Genomic DNA, 19,831 nt, shown 5'->3' on the forward strand with positions numbered 1-19,831 from the left:
CCGACCACGCCGCCCTGCCGCCTGGAGGCCCGCTCCCAGCCGGATCCCGCGCCGCCGATCCCGCGCCTGAGCGAGCCCGACGCCGCTGCTCGCCGCTGTGCTCGCCGGCCGCCGCCTCCCGCCGCTGCGCTCGCCGCCGGCCGCCGCCTCCACCACGCGACTCCATCGCGCCGCCCCGCTCGCCCCTGGACGCCGGCGCTGCCTACGCGCGCCGCCGCGCGCCTTGCCTCACCGCCGCACCCGGCTGCCTGCACCACACCTTGCCCGGGAACTCCAGCGAGCGGCCCGACCTCGCCTCCCAACTCCGGCCGTCTCCGCCGCCACGTCGTCTCCGGTCATCCCCTCCGGTGAGATCCGGTGGATCGGGATGAGATCCACCGGGATCTCATCCAAACACATCCCGTCTCAGATCTGCACCGCTCCGTCCCGGATCCCTCTGTCCCGCGTTGACTTTCGCGGAGGTATAATTTCACTAAGTCCCCGAAATTCCCAGATTCATATGCTCATGTTCATCATGTCGTAACTCCGCATCTGTAGATCCATTTTGCGCATATAGCATATCAAAATGTCCGTCTCAGAGAGCACATCATTTCATCTCATTGCATCATTTTCATTTGAGCTCATCTTGATGCCCGAAATGCTGTTAGAAGAGTGCCACTTGAGATAATTGTCAGATCTGCTGCTCCATTTAGTTATTTGTCATTTTTGCCATGATTATTGTGTGCATGATATGCCCTTGAGCTCTACATGTGTTTTATTATATGCTTTGCCATCTTTCCAGAGGTGCAACCCATGTATTTTTGTGATGTGTGTGGTGACTAGCACAAGCTTGCAAAGTGGAGCATTCGTTAATGCTGATTTCAGGGACTTAGCATTTCCACTAAGTCCTTAAGCTATTTATCTCATTATGTCATATGTTCATGTTGTTTCCTAGTGATCCGTGCCTCTTTTGAGAATGATCAGTAAGGATGTTTTGTTAATATTGTAGTGCTCTATCCATCCATGTCTTTGTTTGCAATTATGGAGCACCCTAGCTTGAGTCAATCGAGCTCTACTTTTGCTATTTCGTGAATCTGGGCAGATTGTCTACTTGTTAGCGATTTTGCCGAGGATGTTGTAGTTGATCCGTGCATGCTATGGTATTGTTCTTGCCATGTCTAGCTTATATAATGTGTCCTCTTGATGGGTGTATGCTTAGATTGTCATGCCTTGCTCTGTAGTGAGTGCATCGAGCTCGTAAACATGCCTACTTGATATCTGTTTTCAGCATGCTCCAGTTTTCACTAAGTCTGTGAACTGATTATGTTTTTGCCATGTTCACATGCTTGCAATTGTATTTTCTGATCCCTTTTGGCTCAAGGTCACTAGGGACTTTTGTTAAGCTCTTTGAGTAGCTCCATTCCATGCTTTACTTTGCCATGTTCAGATCCTGTAGCATATAGTTTTGTTGCTCCAAAGTGTGCTACCTGATCTGAAATTCCAGACAAGTGTTAATTTCAGTAAGTCTGAAATCTGTTTACCATATGCATTCTTGCCATGCTTGTTTGAACCTGTTAATGGACGAATTGGCCGTAGCTCAGTGCTAGTATTTTGTTAAGCATCATGTATGGATTCCTGCCATGTATTTTTTTGCTATGTTTGAGTGTTGTAGCATGTTCATCTTGTTGCATTTAGTTGGCTACTTGCTGTAAATCGCAGACCGGTGCCATATTTGAATCGCTTGCCATTTCCAAACCGTAACTCTGATTCTGGTGATCTTTATATCATTTTCAAGCGATTTCTTCTCACCTTTCCAGTGGCACACTTGGTTTTCCAAGTTGAGGCCAGGTTCTTTCATTCCTTGGCAAATCATGCATATGCATCGCATACCGCATCCCGCATATCATATCATGTTCATGTGTGGTTTGTTTACTATGTTGTGTGCTTCTTTCCGGTGTTTGCTTCTTCGGGTTGGTTCCGATAACGTCGCGTTTGTGAGGACCCGTTCGACTACATCCGTTTGTCTTCTTCATGGACTCGTTCTTCTTCCTTGCGGGATCTCAGGCAAGATGACCATACCCTCGAAATCACTTCTATCTTTGCTTGCTAGTTGCTCGCTCTTTTGCTATGCCTATGCTGCGATACCTACCACTTGCTTATCATGCCTCCCATATTGTTAAACCAAGCCTCTAACCCACCTTGTCCTAGCAAACCGTTGATTGGCTATGTTACCGCTTTGCTCAGCCCCTCTTATAGCGTTGCTAGTTGCAGGTGAAGATTGAAGACCGTTCCTTGTTGGAACATTATTCACTTGTTGGGATATCACAATATATCTTATTTAATTAATGCATCTATATACTTGGTAAAGGGTGGAAGGCTCGGCCTTATGCCTGGTGTTTTGTTCCACTCTTGCCGCCCTAGTTTCCGTCATATCGGTGTTATGTTCCTGGATTTTGCGTCCCTTACGCGGTTGGGCTATAATGGGAACCCCTTGACAGTTCGCCTTGAGTAAAACTCTTCCAGCAATGCCCAACATTGGTTTTACCATTCGCCACCCAGCCTTTTCCTTTTCCCTTGGGGGTCGCGCGCCCAAGGGTCATCATTATTTTAAACCCCCGGGCCAGTGCTCCTCTGAGTGTTGGTCCAACTTGTCAGCCGCTGGTGGCCACCAGGGGAAACTCTGGGCTGGCCTACCAGAAGTTTAGACAATCCGGTGTGCCCTGAGAAAGAGATATGTGCAGCTCCTATCGGGATTTGTCGGCACATTCGGGCGGTGTTGCTGGTTTAGTTTTACCCTGTAGAAATGTCTTGTAGAACTGGGATACCGAGTCTGATCGGAATGTCTCGGGAGGAGGTCTATTCCTTCGTTGACCGTGAGAGCTTGTGATGGGCTAAGTTGGGACACCCCTGCAGGGATTTGAACTTTCGAAAGCCATGCCCGCGGTTATGGGCAGATGGGAATTTGTTAACATCCGGTTGTAGAAAACCTGAAGTTGACCTTAATTAAAATGAATCAACAGCGTGTGTTACCGTGATGGTCTCTTTCCGGCGGAGTCCGGGAAGTGAACACGGTGTTGGAGTTATGTTTGACATAGGTTGTTTAGGATCACTTCTTGATCATACTTCCTTGAACGTGCTTTGCCTTCTCTTCTCGCTCTCATTTGCGTATGTTAGCCACCATATATGCTAGTCGCTTGCTGCAGCTCCACCTCATACCTTTACCTTACCCATAAGCTTAAATAGTCTTGATCGCGAGGGTGCGAGATTGCTGAGTCCCCGTGACTCACAGATACTTCCATAACCAGCTTGCAGGTGCCGATGAGTCCGTGCAGATGATGCAACCAAGCTCAGGAGGAGCTCGTTGAAGATCTTATCCTTTGTGTTGTTTCGTTCTAGTTGATCAGTAGTGGAGCCCAGTTGGGGTCAATCGGGGACCGTGTCACATTTGGGGTTCTTCTTTTATTTTGGGTTCCGTAGTCGGACCTTGATTGTATCTAGATGATGTAATGCTTTATTCATGTAATTGTGTGAAGTGGCGATTGTAAGCCAACTATGTATCTCTTTCCCCTTATGGTATTACATGGGTTGTGTGAAGATTACCTCACTTGCAACATTGCTTTCAATGCGGTTATGCCTCTAAGTCGTGCTTCAACACGTGGGAGATATAGCCGCATCGAGGGCGTTATATATGGGGCCTAGGGGTGGGGACGATCTGCCCCTCTTCGGGAAGCCAGTGCGCAATGTCGTTAGACAAGTATCCGGCCTTCCTCAGTTTTTTTGATGTGTCCCTCCGTAACGGAGGAGACCATCCACTTGCCTCCCGCTCCGGACATGGCTGGAGAAGGTTGAGGTGGGGTGTGCGGACTTGGGCGCTGGAGCTCGAGTGCGCGGAAATGGATAGGCAAAGGAGGAAGAAGGCGTGGATGAAAAGGTGGATCCTTATCCCCTTATATGGGTGGACGCGACTATGCGTCCCCACCAGCCTGGTAAAACTCGCTTATCTCCCAAGCACCGTAATCAATAGCGCGATTGGGTTACCCACGCCCGTGTTGATGAGAATCCCAGAATAAGGGGACACGATCTCTGCTTTGACAAGACGTGCCAAGAAAACCGCCTCGCTAAACGCGCTGAGGTGGGACAGTAAAACGATTCGAATAAAGACTTGGCCGTGGTGTGATGTCACGCTACGGAATACGTCAGCAGATTAGATTTGTGTAAATATTATTCTCTCTATGGCAATATGTGGAAACTTATTTTGCAGAGCCGGACACTACCTTTGTGTTCAAAATCTTCTATGAAGTACTTGGAGGAGGAACCCGCCTTGCAATGCCGAAGACAATCTGCGCGCCGGACTCGTCGTCATTGAAGCCTGGTTCAGGGGCTACTGAGGGAGTGCTGGATTAGGGGGTGTCCGGATAGCCGGACTATACCTTCGGCTGGACTCCTGGACCATGAAGATACAAGATTGAAGACTTCGTCCCGTGTCCGGAAGGGACTTTCCTTGGCGTGGAAGGCAAGCTTGGCGATACGGATATGTAGATCTCCTACCATTGTAACCGACTCTGTGTAACCCTAGCCCTCTCCGGTGTCTATATAAACTGGAGGGTTTTAGTCCGTAGGACGAAGAACAATCATACCATAGGCTAGCTTCTAAGGTTTAGCCTCTCTGATCTTGTGGTAGATATACTCTTGTACTACCCATATTATCAATATTAATCAAGCAGGACGTAGGGTTTTACCTCCATCAAGAGGGCCTGAACCTGGGTAAAACATTGTGTGCCTCGTCTCCTGTTACCATCCGCCTAAACGCACAGTTCGGGACCCCCTACCCGAGATCCGCCGGTTTTGACACCGACAACTACGCTTCCGAAGATTCCTTCCATCTACTGAGCAATCAGGAAAGCAAACCCTCTTTATCATTCTGATATAGCCCATTTCTTTCCCTCTCATGCTTGCATTAGAACTACTACTGCTTTTGTATGACCCTATTCTGATGCATAGCTTGATTTTGTAACTTGCAATTGTTACCTTACCTATTTATCCTAAACTGCTTAGTATAGGTTGGTTAGTGATCCACCAGTGACCCCTCACCCTGTCCCAGTCGCCCCCGCTCGATGACCGATGACTCGATCAACATGATCCACGTCCAGAGCCTGACACATCACATCATACCCCCTTAGTTGTACAACTCGGCAGAGCTACTATCGAGTGCTGAGGGTTCTGCCCCGTATAGCACTACTGTGAGATCTTTGTAGTGTAGCTAATCAGTCGTGGTCTTCGAGGATGATTCCTCCTTCACCACTCCCGATATGACTCTGTCGTGTAGCCCCTCAAGTGTGAACCATCGAGGGTGATTCCTCCAAGTCCATCTCGACGGTTACATCGAGCGGGAATTCATCGAGGGTGATTCCTCGGGTCCCCCTTGCTGTTTTGGACACACGGTTACTATGACTTTACCACAGAACCATGATGGAGTCAGGTCAGCCTGGCGGGGTACCTGCGAGAGAAATGTGACGAGTGGTGTGAAGTTGGGTTGACCTAGAGGGTATCCACAAGTTTTCTACGCGGCATGGCCGGGCATTCTTAGCCCTTGTTGTAAGTCCGTGAGACGGGGCGACGGGACCACATATCATGGATCATTGATCATTACCGTGCGCTCCCAAGACATTAACGATTTGGATATGTGATCCGAGTAGGCCTCTGGCCTTTTCGCACTGACCACCACACATGAATAAGTATGGGCACTCCGCATCATATGTACCAGCCGAAAGCTCTTCGGACGTCAGCGACTGAACGATACGCGCCCGGGTGGCCCGCGTAAGCACCCGCCTTGTATAAGGACATTGTCAGGACTGATCCCGCCCATCCACGCAACGTGCAGGAGTGCAAAGGGCGATGGGCCCAAGCCCCCTGCGCTTAGGATGTAGACTGGCGTGCTGGTCTCTCTGTTGAGCCTAGGTAGGGCTGCGGTGTGTTGATCGGCCGAGGCCAGTCATGACCTGATGGTGTGTCCGGCCGGAGTTGATCGAGTGTGTTGGGTAAGTTTGTGCACTCCTACAGGGAAGTATTATCTGTTTGAATAGCCATGCCCACGGTAACAGACGCTCGGAGTTGTATCCCGATCAATACAACTAGAACTGGATGCTGAGGCATGAAATGAAATTGATGGCTCCGGTATTGCTTTCTCGCAGGGAGTCAAAGAAGTGATCTCTGAGCGATGTTAGAACACACTTACAACTATCTCTTCTGATGTTGCAAGATGCTTGAAGATGTTAGTCTTCGATAGGCTAGGCTTTTCCCTTTCTCTTCTGGCATTCTACAGTTGAGTCCACAGATACAATCCATTCATTTGATACAAATGCATACTTAGTTTAGATCTGATGTAAGTTTTGTGAGTACTTTGGATGAGTACTCACGGTTGCTTTGCTACCTCTTTTCCCCTATACCCGATTGTTGCGATCAGATGACGGACCCCAGGAGCCAGATGCTACCGCCGCCGCTGACTACTACTACCCTGAGAGTGCCTACTACTACGCGGAGACCGTTGACGACCATGAGTAGTTAGGGGGCTCCCAGGCAGGAGGCCTTGCCTTTTCGGTCGATGCTATTTTTGTGCTAGCCTTTTTAAAGCAAACTTGTTTAACTTATGTCTGTACTCATATATTGTTGCTTTCGCTGACTTGTTTCGAGCTTATATATTCGAGCCCATTGGCTTGTAATATGAGTTTGTATGACTCTAATTTATGTCTAGAGTTGTGTTGTGATATCTTCCCGTGAGTTCCTGATCTTGATCGAACACGTTTGCGTGTATGTTTAGTGTACGATTGAATCGAGGGCGTCACACTGATGCACCAGCACAACAGCCTATTACGCGCCGCGATGTTCTGGTCGACTTGGGGTGGCGGGTCATTCGACTAGGGGCGGCAGTGTGACCGACCTTGACCGGGGTGACCTGTGGGGTGATCTACAGCAGCGGAAGATGCGGAGTGCCGGCGGCAGGAACGGCTAGGCAGAGGGTGCGCCGGCGACTGCCATGGTCGCACACACGCAAGAAGGGTAAGGGAGTGGCGGCTAGCTAGGTTGGGGGATAATCGGGAGTGGGTTGGTCGTTCGGGCCGCAGTGGGTCTTGTCGCGTAGAGGCGAGCGCCACACACGTGTGATGATACGGGTGAGATCCAGCAGTCAGGAGCGAGCCGTTCATTCTTCTCATATAGTGTGTACACACTTTTTAGATTTTAGGAAATAAAAATTCATGGCTCCTCAAAGAGAGGGGACAGTCTGATGTGGTCTCCGCACGTGCGTAGGCCCCACTGGAATACTCGTAAAGCCAGCCCACTGGATGCGATTTGCTCTTCCCCTCTGCCTCTCCGATTTGCCGTCCCCGGTATCGCTGCCGCTCTGGTCGGAGGCTGTGAGAGAGGGAGATGACGGGACTAGGCGGCGGCGCGGCGGCCCCCGGGGACTATGTCTACTTCAAGTCCGTCGTCCCGCTCCACAAGATCTCTGTAAGCTCCGGCCTTTCCGAACCCCTCCCCGGCCTCGCCGTCAACCAACGCGGGCACTGACTTTAGCGTGGTGCCGTGGTCTCGAGCACGGGCCGTGTAGTGGGTTCCGTTTTGTTCTGAGGTCGTGGATAGTTCTCAGGATCGAAGTGGATAGGTAGGGGAATTTTGGGAAAATCCTGACGGAAGAAGAGAGGAAAATCGATCAAGAGAGATAGCTGCGCTAGAGTTCTAGTTGCGGAAATGTGAAGGCAAGTAATTTAGGGTTTTTCTGTTTATCCCTCTCATATCCAGCTCCGAGTGTATATACTACTCGTGCGGTGAATCAATAGTAGCTCACTTAGAGTTTAAACTGGAGTGTAATTATTACAAAGCCGAGATGAAACTGAACAGGAAAGGTAATTTGTCGGAATTGTTCTCTGCTGTTGCATTTGAGGGATCTGGACCGTCCGAGGAACATAATGTTTGCCCGTTCCTTTGTTACTCTTCTGGAGAATAGACTGACTGTTGAAAAGTTCAGACAGGATATTTGGGTCCTGACACTGCACCTCCTGAGATTAGATTTCAAGGCTAAAATGTAGGAATTACCTTTTGAATGAATGCGCATCCTCTCAGGTATGCACAAGCCATTGCATCATTGCAGCATTTTTGTGAAGGATAGCCGGAAGAGCTAATCATAGGCAGTTGAGGGTTTGGGAGTGCATTGGGGCCCAAGTGCTACTTGAGATGACTGACATGAAACAGTTGGTGGATTTGAGCGCTCTCCAGATGTTGCAATTTATAAGACATCTCACCCACTTTCTGAAGGATGTGAAAGGGGCCGTAGTATTTGGACTGCACCGTCAAGGTGGAACGGAGACCAAATGCAGTAATTCTGTATGCTTGAAGTTTAAGGTATACCATCTCTCCCACGTTGAACGTTCTGTCTGCTTCAGGTATGCGAATTTGTTGATTCTGGCCTAAGCATGATCCCGATTTTCCTGCAGTTTTGCCATTGTAGCTCCTGTGTCAATTAGTGCAGCTCTGGCCATGGTTTTCGAGTCGCGACTCATGCGAGTCGCTCTGGAGCAGCGACTCGGAAGAAGTCGAGCCTGTGTTGTGACTAGTCGCGACTCAGATTCGCGAGTCGACACTAAGCTGAGTCGACCATATTTTTGCGACTCATAGACTAGTCGTCGACTAGTCGCGACTAGTCGAGTGACTCGAAATCCATGGCTCTGGCTTTGTCACTGACAGTGCAAGGAATTGCCATTTCAGCAATCTGAGGTGTCTGATACCCATACAGAGCCTTCAAGGGAGAAGTTTTCAAAGATATGTGGTATGATGTGTTGTGCCACCATTCTGCTGCTGGCAGCAGATTACACCAACACTTGGGTTCGTGAAATGTCATGCTACCGAGGTAGCTTTCGAGACATTGATTTACACGTTCAGGTTCAGGCTGTCCGTCAGTTTCTAGGCGATGAGTGGTGGTCAATTTCAGTTCTACATTTAGAGATGTGAAGAAATCCATCCTATCTTGATCAGATACAATCACCTGAGGCAGACCATGTAGCTTATGGATATTATCCATTAAAAGTTTTTGCCACAGTTTGCACAGTGAATGCATGAACCAAAGGCAGGAAGTGTGCATACATTGTCAGTTGACCAACCACCACTAGAATGAAATCTTTGCCCTTGGATTAGGCAATCCCTCTATAAAATCCATGGATATTCGGGATCATGCCTCTAGGAATTCTGAGTGGGTTGAGCGAACCAGGGTAATTAATTGTTTCTCCTCTAGTAACCTGACAATTTGGACACTAAGCAAGGAACTGCTCAATTTCTCCTTCTAACCCATGCCAATACAAGAGCTTCTTAATTCTGTGACATGTCACTCTTCTGCGAGAATAGAATACCCTCCAATGATGGAAGAATGGGAAGAAGTGAGGATTTGTTTCCCGAGGTTGTTGGAGTTGCCCACATAAATTATTTATCTGAGGATACCAACTTCAGATGAATATTTTGGTTTGCTTGAGGGAGCTACAACCAGTTCCTGTAGTAATTTCAAGCACTGGTCGTCAGTTTTGTATGATTGTTCCACTTCTTTCACTCAAGCCGATATTACCATTGAGATTTCATTACAACAATCACTTCATTTTCTTGGTCTTTCTTGGATAGCTACCTTGTTTTCTACTCGTTTTTTGTACTTAATAGCATAATCATACCCTAAGAGCTTGAGCATGAGTTTGTGTTGTATTGCCTTTAGTTATCTCTGACTGAACATGAACTTGAGACCCTTCCAAAATTGCAATGGCCTATTTTCATATGTTGACTGTGCAGTTGCATTTAGACCTAAACTCTTACCGACATAGGCAGGATGTCCCTTTTGCATGAGAACAACTCCTATAGAAGTACCACTTGCATCAACTTGTAGTGTGAAAGGCAGAGAAAAATCAGGTAATGCCAAGACAGGTGCAGTAGTCGTTGTTGTCTTCACTAATCCAAATGCAGCAGTTTGCTCTGCTCCTACTGAAAAGCTTCTTTTTTGAGCATGTCATGGAGAGGCTTGCGGATGTAACTGTAATTTCTGATGAACCTTTTGCAGTAGCTAGTCATCCCCAAGAAACTTGAGTTTACTGAGGGTTGTTGGTTGTTTCCAAGCAATGATTGCAGCTATCTTTGAAGGATCAATAGCTACCGCCTTAGAGGAAATGACGTGTCCCAAATATTCAACAACAGGTTGTGCAAAAACACGCTTTATTTTCTTCACAACCAGTTTGTTCTTTCTCAAAATATTTCCAAAACTTAGTGTGGATGAGTTGCACGCTGTTTTATGCTTTTGCTGTAGACCCGTATGTCATCAAAGAACACCAGTACATGTTCCTTGAGTATCTTTGAGAAAATGTTGTTCATAATGGCTTGGAATGTTGCTGGTGCATTTGTAAGCCCAAAAGGCATTACAAGATACTCATAATGCCCTAGATGTGTTCTGAATGCAGTTTTGTGGACATCATCTGGATGCATTCTTATTGGATGGTACCAGGATCTGAGGTCCAATTTGGTTAATATAATGGCCTGCCCCTTGTAGTTCATCTAATAACTCTTCTATCACTGGCACAGGATATTTGTTGTTGCTCTTGCTCTTGTGCTGGAAGTTGTTCTTGTTCCAGTTCCTCTTGCTCATCACCAGAAGGACCTTGCATTTTGAGTGCATTCATGTTCTTTGCAGCCCCTTGCATTTGTGCTCATAGAACCAGTTCTTAGGACAACATCAACACTTCTTTGGTTCTCTACCTTTGTCATTTGGAGCCCTGGGTCAGTTATCTCTTGCAGGTGCTTGCCTTGATCCTTGCTGAAATTGATTTGGTCTGGCCCCCTTTTGAGTGGCAGCAAGAACATGTCTTTTTACTGCTGCCAAATGAGTTTGTTCTAGCTGCCTGGAGGACTCGTATGCACCGAGCAGTGTTAGGTTTATGACATTTGACCATACGTTTCACATTATCCTTTTGGCCACTGATAAATCTCAGCACAAAGAAATATTCAGGTAAATAGGGATTGTCCCTCGTCATTAGTTGCATCCAAGTCTCAAACTGATCAATGTAATTATCCGTACTGTTGATTTGCTTTAGATGTTGGAAGTGGTCCATTGAATCATACCAGTTTGCTTCAGGAAATCTGTCACATAGCAAGCTGCAGAATTGATGCCAGCTGAAGTAGTGCAGCTGTATATTGTCCTCTGCCGACCATATTTGAGCTCTTTCTCTAATGTGTGCACTGACCATTTTACTCACTGATCTTGTTGGATGCCTGATAGCCCAATTTTTTTTTCACATTGCTGGATCCTAGTGATTATGTCATCTCCATTGTAAATGGGAATTTCTAGAGGGTGATCAAATAAGGGGCTCAATTGGAGGTTATGGTGTTGAGGGGGTGGGGGTGGAGGATTGGCTGGTGGTATGCTGCTATTGATGTTGTAGCTGAGGAATTTGTGGATAGTAACAATAGAGGTGGGGTGGATCTTGTGGGTGATATACTGGTGTGTTTTGAGGAATATGTGCTACTGGATAGTAGTTTTGAGGTACGTAAGGTTGCTGGTAATTGAGATTGCTGTTGTTTGGCTGTAGATGTGGTGGTAGGCATGCGATGGGAGTGTTGGTTTTGTTGCGGAGTAGTCTGAAATTGTGGGTTTTGAGTTGGAGAATGGACAAAGAAGTTGATGTAGGGTTGAGACCCTAATCGCCCGATCTTTCATGAAAGGACCGGATCCCGCGGAAATCACGAAGAACACGGGGAAGAACGGAGAGAAAACACAATAAGAAACACGAGAGGAATCACTAAACCGACACGAATAAGTCACACATGGGCTAGATCCTCGAGTACATAAGGAAAGATACACGATCCACGGACAACTAGGGACGATACAAGGGTAGCCGGTCTTCTCCGTGAGGTCTTGGGTTCTTCCCTAAAAGGGGTCTTGAATCCGCTTGGGGGATCTTCTCCGGTGGAGGCTCGAATCTCCGTAGAGAAGACTACCAAGTAGATGAGCAAAGCTCTCTCACAAACATGAGCTAAACATTTGCTAACCCTAAAAATGAGGCGTAGAAGGTCTATTTATGGCCCAAGGGGCGAAAGGGTAAGTGGGGGGGGGGCGAAATGGGTACACGGGCCTCGGCCCAAGTCACGCACACAGGTGGTGGCCGGATGATTCGGGAGTTGGTCCGGATGATCCGGGCTTCGGGGGTCCGGATGATTCGGGTCGGCGTCCGGATGATCCGGCTGTGTTGGAGCAGCTGCGGGAGGGCCGGATGTCCGGGACCTGGTCTGGACGTCCGGGCGTGTCCGGATGATCCGGGCCTGGGTCCGGATGACCCATCTCCAAGATGACGTCTCGGGTGTCGCTGGGCACATTATCCGGATCGTCCGGGCCGGGGTCCGGATCATCCGGGCTGAGGCCGGATCGTCCGAATGGCGGTCCGGATCGTCCGGGCTTCTGCTGACTTAGCCCTTTTTCTTCTCCGCCTTCACGTCCATCTTCCTCTTCGGATTCTCCTCGCTCCTTGGCGTCTACATGGCTAACTCCTTGATACCTGAGTATGCATAATGTCTCTGTTTGAGGTAGTAGCCATGTCTTATGGTCATCGAAGTGGAATTGTGAGAGGAGAGATGTCACCTCGGTCTTGAGAGCTCTTGCACGTGATCGAGTCATGGGTCCACTAGGCACTTGATGAGACGATGGTAGGTCCATGGGGATGACCTTGGGATGCTCAGCATCATCTCCCCTCCCTTGGGAAAGATCCGACCTTGGATCGAAATCCTCATCACCATGGTACGGGGAGAGATCTTTGACGTTGAACGCTCACGGAGTATTTGTCACGTGGGATGTCGATCTTGTATGCGTTGTTGTTGTAGCGTGCAAGCACCTTGAATGGTCCATCCGCTCGTGGTAGAAGTTTGGACTTGCGTTCGTTGGGGAAGCGTTCCTTGCGAAGGTGTAGCCACACAAGATCTCCAATGTTGAATATCATGTGATGCTTGTTGACATTGAGCTTGGTCGCGAGTCGTTGTACTTGGAGCTCAGTGGTGTGCCTTGTATCTTCATGCATCTTCTTGAGATGGTTGACTTGGGCCCTCGCGTCCATGTTTGTGCGCTCGTGTAGTGGTAGAGGTAGAATGTTCAATGAGGACAACGGGTTGAAGCCGTAGACAACCTCGAAGGGGGACTTGCCGGTAGTCGAATGTCTTGCGCGGTTGTAGACGTACTAGGCGATGGGTAAGCACTCTTCCCACTCCTTGATGTTCTTCTTGATTAGCACGCGAAGAAGGGTGGAGAGCGTACGGTTTGTCACCTCGTTTGGCTGTTGGTTTGTGGATGATATGCCGTGGAGAATAGTAGCTTGATGCCGAGCTTGGCGCATAAGGTCTTTCAAAAGTAACTCAAGAACTTGACGTCGCGGTCCGAGACGATAGTCTTTGGCACACCATGTAGACGCAATATTTCCCTACAAAAGAGATTAGCAACCTGTGAAGCATCGTCTATCTTGTTTCAAGGAATAAAATGTGCCATTTTTGAGAAACGGTCCACAACGACAAATATGGAATCTTTCCCATTACGAGTCTTAGGCAAACCAAGTACAAAGTCCATGCTAATGTCTTCCCATGGTTGGTATGGAATTGGTAGAGGCATATAGAGGCCATGAGATTGAGCTTTGGACTTAACTGGTGAAATGATTGATGTCCCGAAATATCTTGGGTCAAAAGTAGTTCTTCGAAAGCGTGGCGAACGTCTTGTCGTGTCTGAAATGTCCCATCAAGCCTCCTCCATGAGATTCCCGCAAAAGCAACAAACGAAGAGAGAACTTGGGGATGCAAAGTTTGTTAGCTCACATAAGATAGCCATCTTTGATGTAATAGCGTTCCCAAGATGTATTCGACAAACACTTGGCATAAGGAGTAGCAAAAGTTGCATCATGCTCATACAAGTCTTTGATATGCTCGAAGCCAATGACATCTAACTCAAGTTGTGTAACAAGCATGCATATGCAGGAAAGAGCATCCGCTACGATGTTTTCTTTACCCTTGATGTACTTAATGACATAAGGAAAAGACTCAATAAATTCACTCTTTACCCTTGATGTACTTAATGACATAAGGAAAAGACTCAATAAATTCACTGCATTTAGCATGACGCTTGTTCAACTTGGTTTGACCCTTAAGATACTTGAGCGTCTCATGATAGGTATGAATAATAAACTCATGGGGACGAAGGTAATGTTCCCATTCACGCAAAACACGGACTAAAGCATATAGCTCTTTGTCATAGATGGGGTAATTGAGTTGCGCTCCGGAAAGTTTCTCACTAAAGTAAGCTATGGGGCGCTTCTCTTGCGTTAACACACCCCCTATGCCATTACCACTAGCATCGCAATGAATCTCAAAAGGTTTGTCAAAGTTGGGTAAGGCAAGCACGGGAGCATGAGTAAGCAAGTTCTTCAGCTCATTGAAAGCGGTATCTTGGGATGGTTCCCAAACAAAAGGCGCATTCTTCTTGCTCAAAGCATGCAAAGGCGAAGCAATGGTGCTAAAATCCTTCACAAAGCGACGATAAAAACTCGCAAGGCCAAGGAAACTACGCACTTGATGCAAGTTTGTTGGTTGCAGCCAAGTCTTAATAGCATTGATCTTGGACTCATCAACATGAACACCCTTAGAAGAAACAACAAAACCCAAGAAAACGAGTTTATCAACACCAAAAAGGCATTTCTCCATATTAGCATAGAGGCGCTCTTTTCTAAGAGTTTGCAAAATGGTGCGGACATGGATGACATGCTCTTTGATAGATGTGCTAAACACAAGAATGTCATCAAAGTAAACCATGACAAATATACCAATGTAAGGGCGAAAGACATGATTCATAAGGCGCATAAAAGTGCCCGGTGCTTCCCAAGAGACCCATAGGCATGACTAACCACTCATACAAACCAAACTTGGTTTTGAATGCGGTTTTCCATTCATCACCTTCTTGTATGCGGATTTAATAGTAACACTCTTAAGATCAATTTTAAAAAATATAGTGGCACCACTAAGTTCATCTAGCATATCATCTAGGCGTGGAATAGGATATCTATAGCGAACGGTGATAGCATTGATAGGTCTACAATCGGAGCACATGCGAAAGCTACCGTCACGTTTTGGCAGAAGAATGACCGGTACGGCACAAGGGCTCAAACTTCCACGCACATGTCCATGGTCTATGAGATGCTTTACTTGCCTTTGTATTTCTTTGGTTTCTTCGGGGTTGACGCGGTAGGGAGCTTTGTTCGGAAGTGGTGCTCCGGGGATGAGGTCGATGCAGTGCTCAATGCCTCAGAGTGGAGGTAGTCCCGGAGGTAGCTCATCAGGGAAAACATCTTGGAATTCCTGCAATAAAGAAGATAACACCAAGGGTAGATTGTGAGAGGTGTTAGTTTGTGGTGCCTTGTCCTTGCACAATAGGACATAGTGTAGGACACTCGATGGGTTCTCACACGCTTCCCTCATCTCACGTTTGGTGGCAAAGAGAACTAAGTTTTTCTTGTCGCTCATCGTGGAGGCGCTCAATATGGGCTTGTGGCGCTCTCTCTCTTTTGGGTTGTTCGCTCTCTCGCTATTCTCTCCACGATGGGTGTTTTGCTTGTCGGCGAGCACTTGGCTTGGAGACATAGGACGTAGCACAAACTCCTTTCCTTTCATCTTGAAGCTATAGTGGTTTGTACGCCCATTGTGGACGACTCCTCTATTGAATTGCCATGGCTGTCCAAGGAGAAAATGACAAATGGACATTGGAACGACGTCGCACTTCAAGGTGTCTTCGTAGGCGCCGATTTTGAAGGAGACTTGTACTCGGTGCTCGACTTGGATAGTGCCGGAGTCACTAAGCCATTGCACTTTGTATGGATGTGGATGCTTCGTCTTGGGCAATTGGAGCTTGGAACAAAGTTCTTCACTTGCGAGATTATGACAACTTCCTCCATCGATGATGAGCTTGATGGATCGTCCATTAATGCCGGCCTTGGTGTGGAATATGTTGCATCTTTGATCTTCTTCTTGGTGATGTTAGAGTATCAAGACTTTGGAGACAACAAGTGCGGGACTTGAGTCTTCATCGCAAAAGACTTGTCCTTCTTCATTGTTCACTTGGCGGTGCATGGCGACTTGCTCAAGGGCTTCCATTTCGCCTTCACTCATGGAGTCTTAAGTGCCATCGTCGTTGAAAATCATGGTTCGCTTGTTGGTGCACTCATAGGACTTGTGGCCTCGGCCTCCGCAAGTGAAACACTTGAAGGAACTCGCCTTGACGGTCTCATCGGTTGGGGTTGATGATGATGAAGCTCTCGGCTTGAAGTTGCTCGTAGTAGGATGGCTTGTATTTGACGAAGCTTTCTTGGAAGTTGATTTGTCGATGTTGGTAGAAGAAGGCTTTGTAGTCGGTGTTGGAGTCGTTGAAGCTTGGTTGTTGGTGAAGCCGTAGGACTTGGATGAGAACTTGGCATACTTGAAATCATCTTGCACTTGGCGTTCCGCTTTGGTAGCTTGGTGCACTAGCTCGATGAGATTTGTGTATGGTTGGAAGTCGGCGATCTTCTTGATGGGATGATTGAGTCCATTCAAGAAGCGTGCCATTGTTTGCTCATCATCTTCCGTGACATTGACTCTTATCATTACAATCTCCATCTCCTTGTAGTATTCTTAAACGCTCTTGGTTCCTTACTTCAGTTGTTGGTGTTTCTTAAAGACGTCGCGGTTGTAGTAGGTAGGTACGAAGCGTGCTCTCATGACATCCTTCATTTGCGTCTAAGTAGTGATGGGTGGTTCACCTCTTGCCGCGCGGCGCTCAATGACTTGTTCCCACCAAATGAGTACATAGTCTTGGAACTCAAGGGATGCCATTGCGATCTTCTTCTCTTCTTCATAATTGTGCAAACGGAAAATCTTGTCAACTTTCAATGCCCATGAAAGGTACTCTTCGGGATCGTTGCTTCCGTTGAACTTGGGCATGGTGAACTTAAGCTTGCCGTAGCGTTGCTCTTCATTGTGTTGGGGTCGGGGATAATGACGCCCATGTTGTAGATGATTGTTCAACTCGTGGTGCTCTTGGCGCGGAGGGTTGTCAACCTCGTGTTGCTCTTGTCGTGGAGGATTCCCATTGTCTTCATGCTCTCGATGAACTTGATGGTCTTGGCGAGCTTGTGGATGAGCTTCTCGAGCTCGAGGAGGAACTTGACGGTGCACGCGAGCTTGATAAATCCTCTCGCGGACTTCTTCGCGAAGTGCTTCGGCATGGTCACGAGCTTGTCGGCCTCGGTCGGCTACGGCTCGACTTGAATCGCGTAGAGCTCGTTGTGCCTCAAGTGCTTGAGCGTCACGGAGTTGTTGTTCTTAACGTTGTGCCTCGGCATCTTGTGCATTTTGGTGTAGACGTGCATGTTCTTCCTCTTCATGTTGGCGTTGTCGTTGCCGTTCTTGTGCTAGCGCAAAGGCTTCTTGGGTTTGACGTCGTCGGTGCTCTTGCGAGTCGGTGTCGCGTAGAGGATTGAGGCTTGCTTGATGCTCGTTGCGTGCAGCACGTCGAAGAGTGTTCGATGACGGTGTACTTGAGCCGGAGAGGGTAAAGTCGGAGTGGCGACTTGAACGGCTCCTTGAAGTGGAAGAAGAGCGGTTGAGCAACAAAGCGCGAATCTCGTCCATCCTTGTGTCATTCTCTTGCTTGTGATCGTCGAGCTTGTGGTTGAAGTAGTCCCTTGTACGTTGCTCGGAGAGTCGCAAGTCGGTGGCGAGGTTGTCGATGCGGTCACTCATGGCTTGTTGTTCTTGATGCAAAGTACGTTGTGCACCAAAGAGGTGGCTTTTGGTGACGAAGGAGTTCATGTCATCGTCTTGCTCCGTGAAGAGTGGGTTGGTAGATGTACTTGGCCTATCCATCATTCCAAGACAAATGTGAGTGGTAGAAAGAGAATAACGAATACCAAATGTACCTTGACCGAAGTTGAAAGTGGATCGATGATCACTCCAATATAGGACAAGGGAATAGCCCAATTGGTACGAATTCTTGTCGGTTTCTCACACCTACACAAGTAAAAGCTTATGGTGGAGCTTGGTTAGGATGGTGGCACAATTTTTGATGTGAATGTAAGCAAGATTCAATAATGTTGGAGAAGATTCACGACTTGTAAATGCAACAAGTAGACCAATAGCAAGATGTGGTACACGGAAACACAATACACGGAAAGATAAATGGGGTCGTGCAATCAAGGGTGAGCCAAAATGTGGAATCCACGAAAATGCTCTTGTTGCACAATACTAGAGAGACGCTAGCACGATTGCACAATAGGCGGATACGAACTTGTGCACAACCTACTAAGCAAAAATGCAACAACTTCTATCCCAAGTATGATGTTTCGGAGATATGATCCAAGATGATCGAGTATGACAATCTTAATGTTGTATGATGCTATGGTTCTTGCTTATAAGCTCTTTGCTTATCTTTTCTTTTTGCTTAAAAGCTTGTTTGGCTCTTTGATGTTTGAGCTCTTTTCTCATGCGATGCTTCACGAACCAAGATAGCAATTGTGTATGCGATGACAACTTTGTGACACAAGAGATGATTCCAAGATATGCAACACGATAATAGTATGTATGCTATGGGATGTATGATCACTAATGTGCACAAGTCACGTTGCCGGCAATACTCAAATGCTAGTCTCGATGGGTAAGCTACGCAAAAGTAAGGCTATGGGGTTATCAATCCAAATTGAGAAGAGTATGATGATATCACAATACCAAGATGATACCAATGGAAAATTGATACCACAAGGGTGTAGTCGTTCGTAGTAGTCCTTGGTGAAAATGAGCGGTGGTGATGTTGATGTTGAACCGTCCCTAGGTAACCGAAACACGAAAGGAAACGGTGAGCCACAACTCAAATTCTCAAAACCAAGTGCGACCAAAAGCGTCGGAGTAGGTATCGGTCAAGTGGTGGTGTGGGTTTGGGGTATTGGAAGGGTGTGCGTAGGGGTTTGCGGAAGTTAGGAGGTGGTGGTCGAAGTGGGTATGCGGAGGCGTAGGCGGCGGTGGTTAAAAACTGCAGGAAATGCAGTTTGGTCAGAGAAGGCCGGATGATTCGGGCCAGGAGCCAGATGATTCGGGCGGATCCGGATGATTCGGGCGACCAGCCGGATGATCCGGGCGGGTCAACTCGCTCGGGAATGGCTCAAGATGAACTCGAAAACGGCCACAAATTCGGGGATTTCGCGGATTTTGGAGGGATTTCGAGGTGGAGATGGTGGGGGAAGGCTAGATCCACTTGCAACACAACAAACTCACGGATCAAAACCAACAAAACATCATCAAAACTCACAAATCACAAGAAAAAATTTTGGGCTATTTTTGTGGGTATTTTCGGATTAGGACGAAAACAACAAAATCAAGCTAGAAAACTAAGAGGGGAGGCTCCGAAATCATGATCAACCTTGCTCATGATACCAAGATGATGTAGGGTAGAGACCCTAATCGCCCGATCTTTCACGAAAGGAGCGGATCCCGCGAAAATCACGAAAAACACGGGAAAGAACGGAGAGAAAACACAATAAGAAACACGAGAGGAATCACTAAACCGACACGAATAAGTCACACATGGGCTAGGAGGTCTTGGGTTCTTCCCTAAAAGGGGTCTTGAATCTACTTGGGGGATCTTCTCCGGTGGAGGCTCGAATCTCCGTAGAGAAGACTACCAAGTGGATGAGCAAAGCTCTCTCACAAACATGAGCTAAACATTTACTAACCCTAAAAATGAGGAGTAGGTCTATTTATGGCCCAAGGGGCGAAAGGGTAAGTG

At 47.5% G+C, this 19,831-nt stretch overlaps 1 protein-coding gene across 4 annotated transcripts in view; it reads left to right on the plus strand.

Moving 5' to 3' along the window:
• The first annotated feature begins 7,287 nt into the window (after positions 1 to 7,287).
• Positions 7,288 to 19,831, plus strand: part of LOC119267553 (maspardin-like) — a 41,512-nt gene continuing 28,968 nt past the window's right edge. Inside the window, exon 1 of one of the 4 annotated variants that reach the window (XM_037548976.1) lies at positions 7,288 to 7,485. In XM_037548976.1, the coding sequence (XP_037404873.1) occupies positions 7,405 to 7,485 (81 nt within the window). In that variant the 5' untranslated portion in view covers positions 7,288 to 7,404. The remainder of the gene's footprint in view (positions 7,486 to 19,831) is intronic. The other 3 variants (XM_037548960.1, XM_037548985.1, XM_037548969.1) reach the window with 3 other exon arrangements.

The sequence above is a fragment of the Triticum dicoccoides genome, chromosome 1A, assembly GCF_002162155.2.
Source record: "Triticum dicoccoides isolate Atlit2015 ecotype Zavitan chromosome 1A, WEW_v2.0, whole genome shotgun sequence".
Classification (NCBI taxonomy): domain Eukaryota; kingdom Viridiplantae; phylum Streptophyta; class Magnoliopsida; order Poales; family Poaceae; genus Triticum; species Triticum dicoccoides.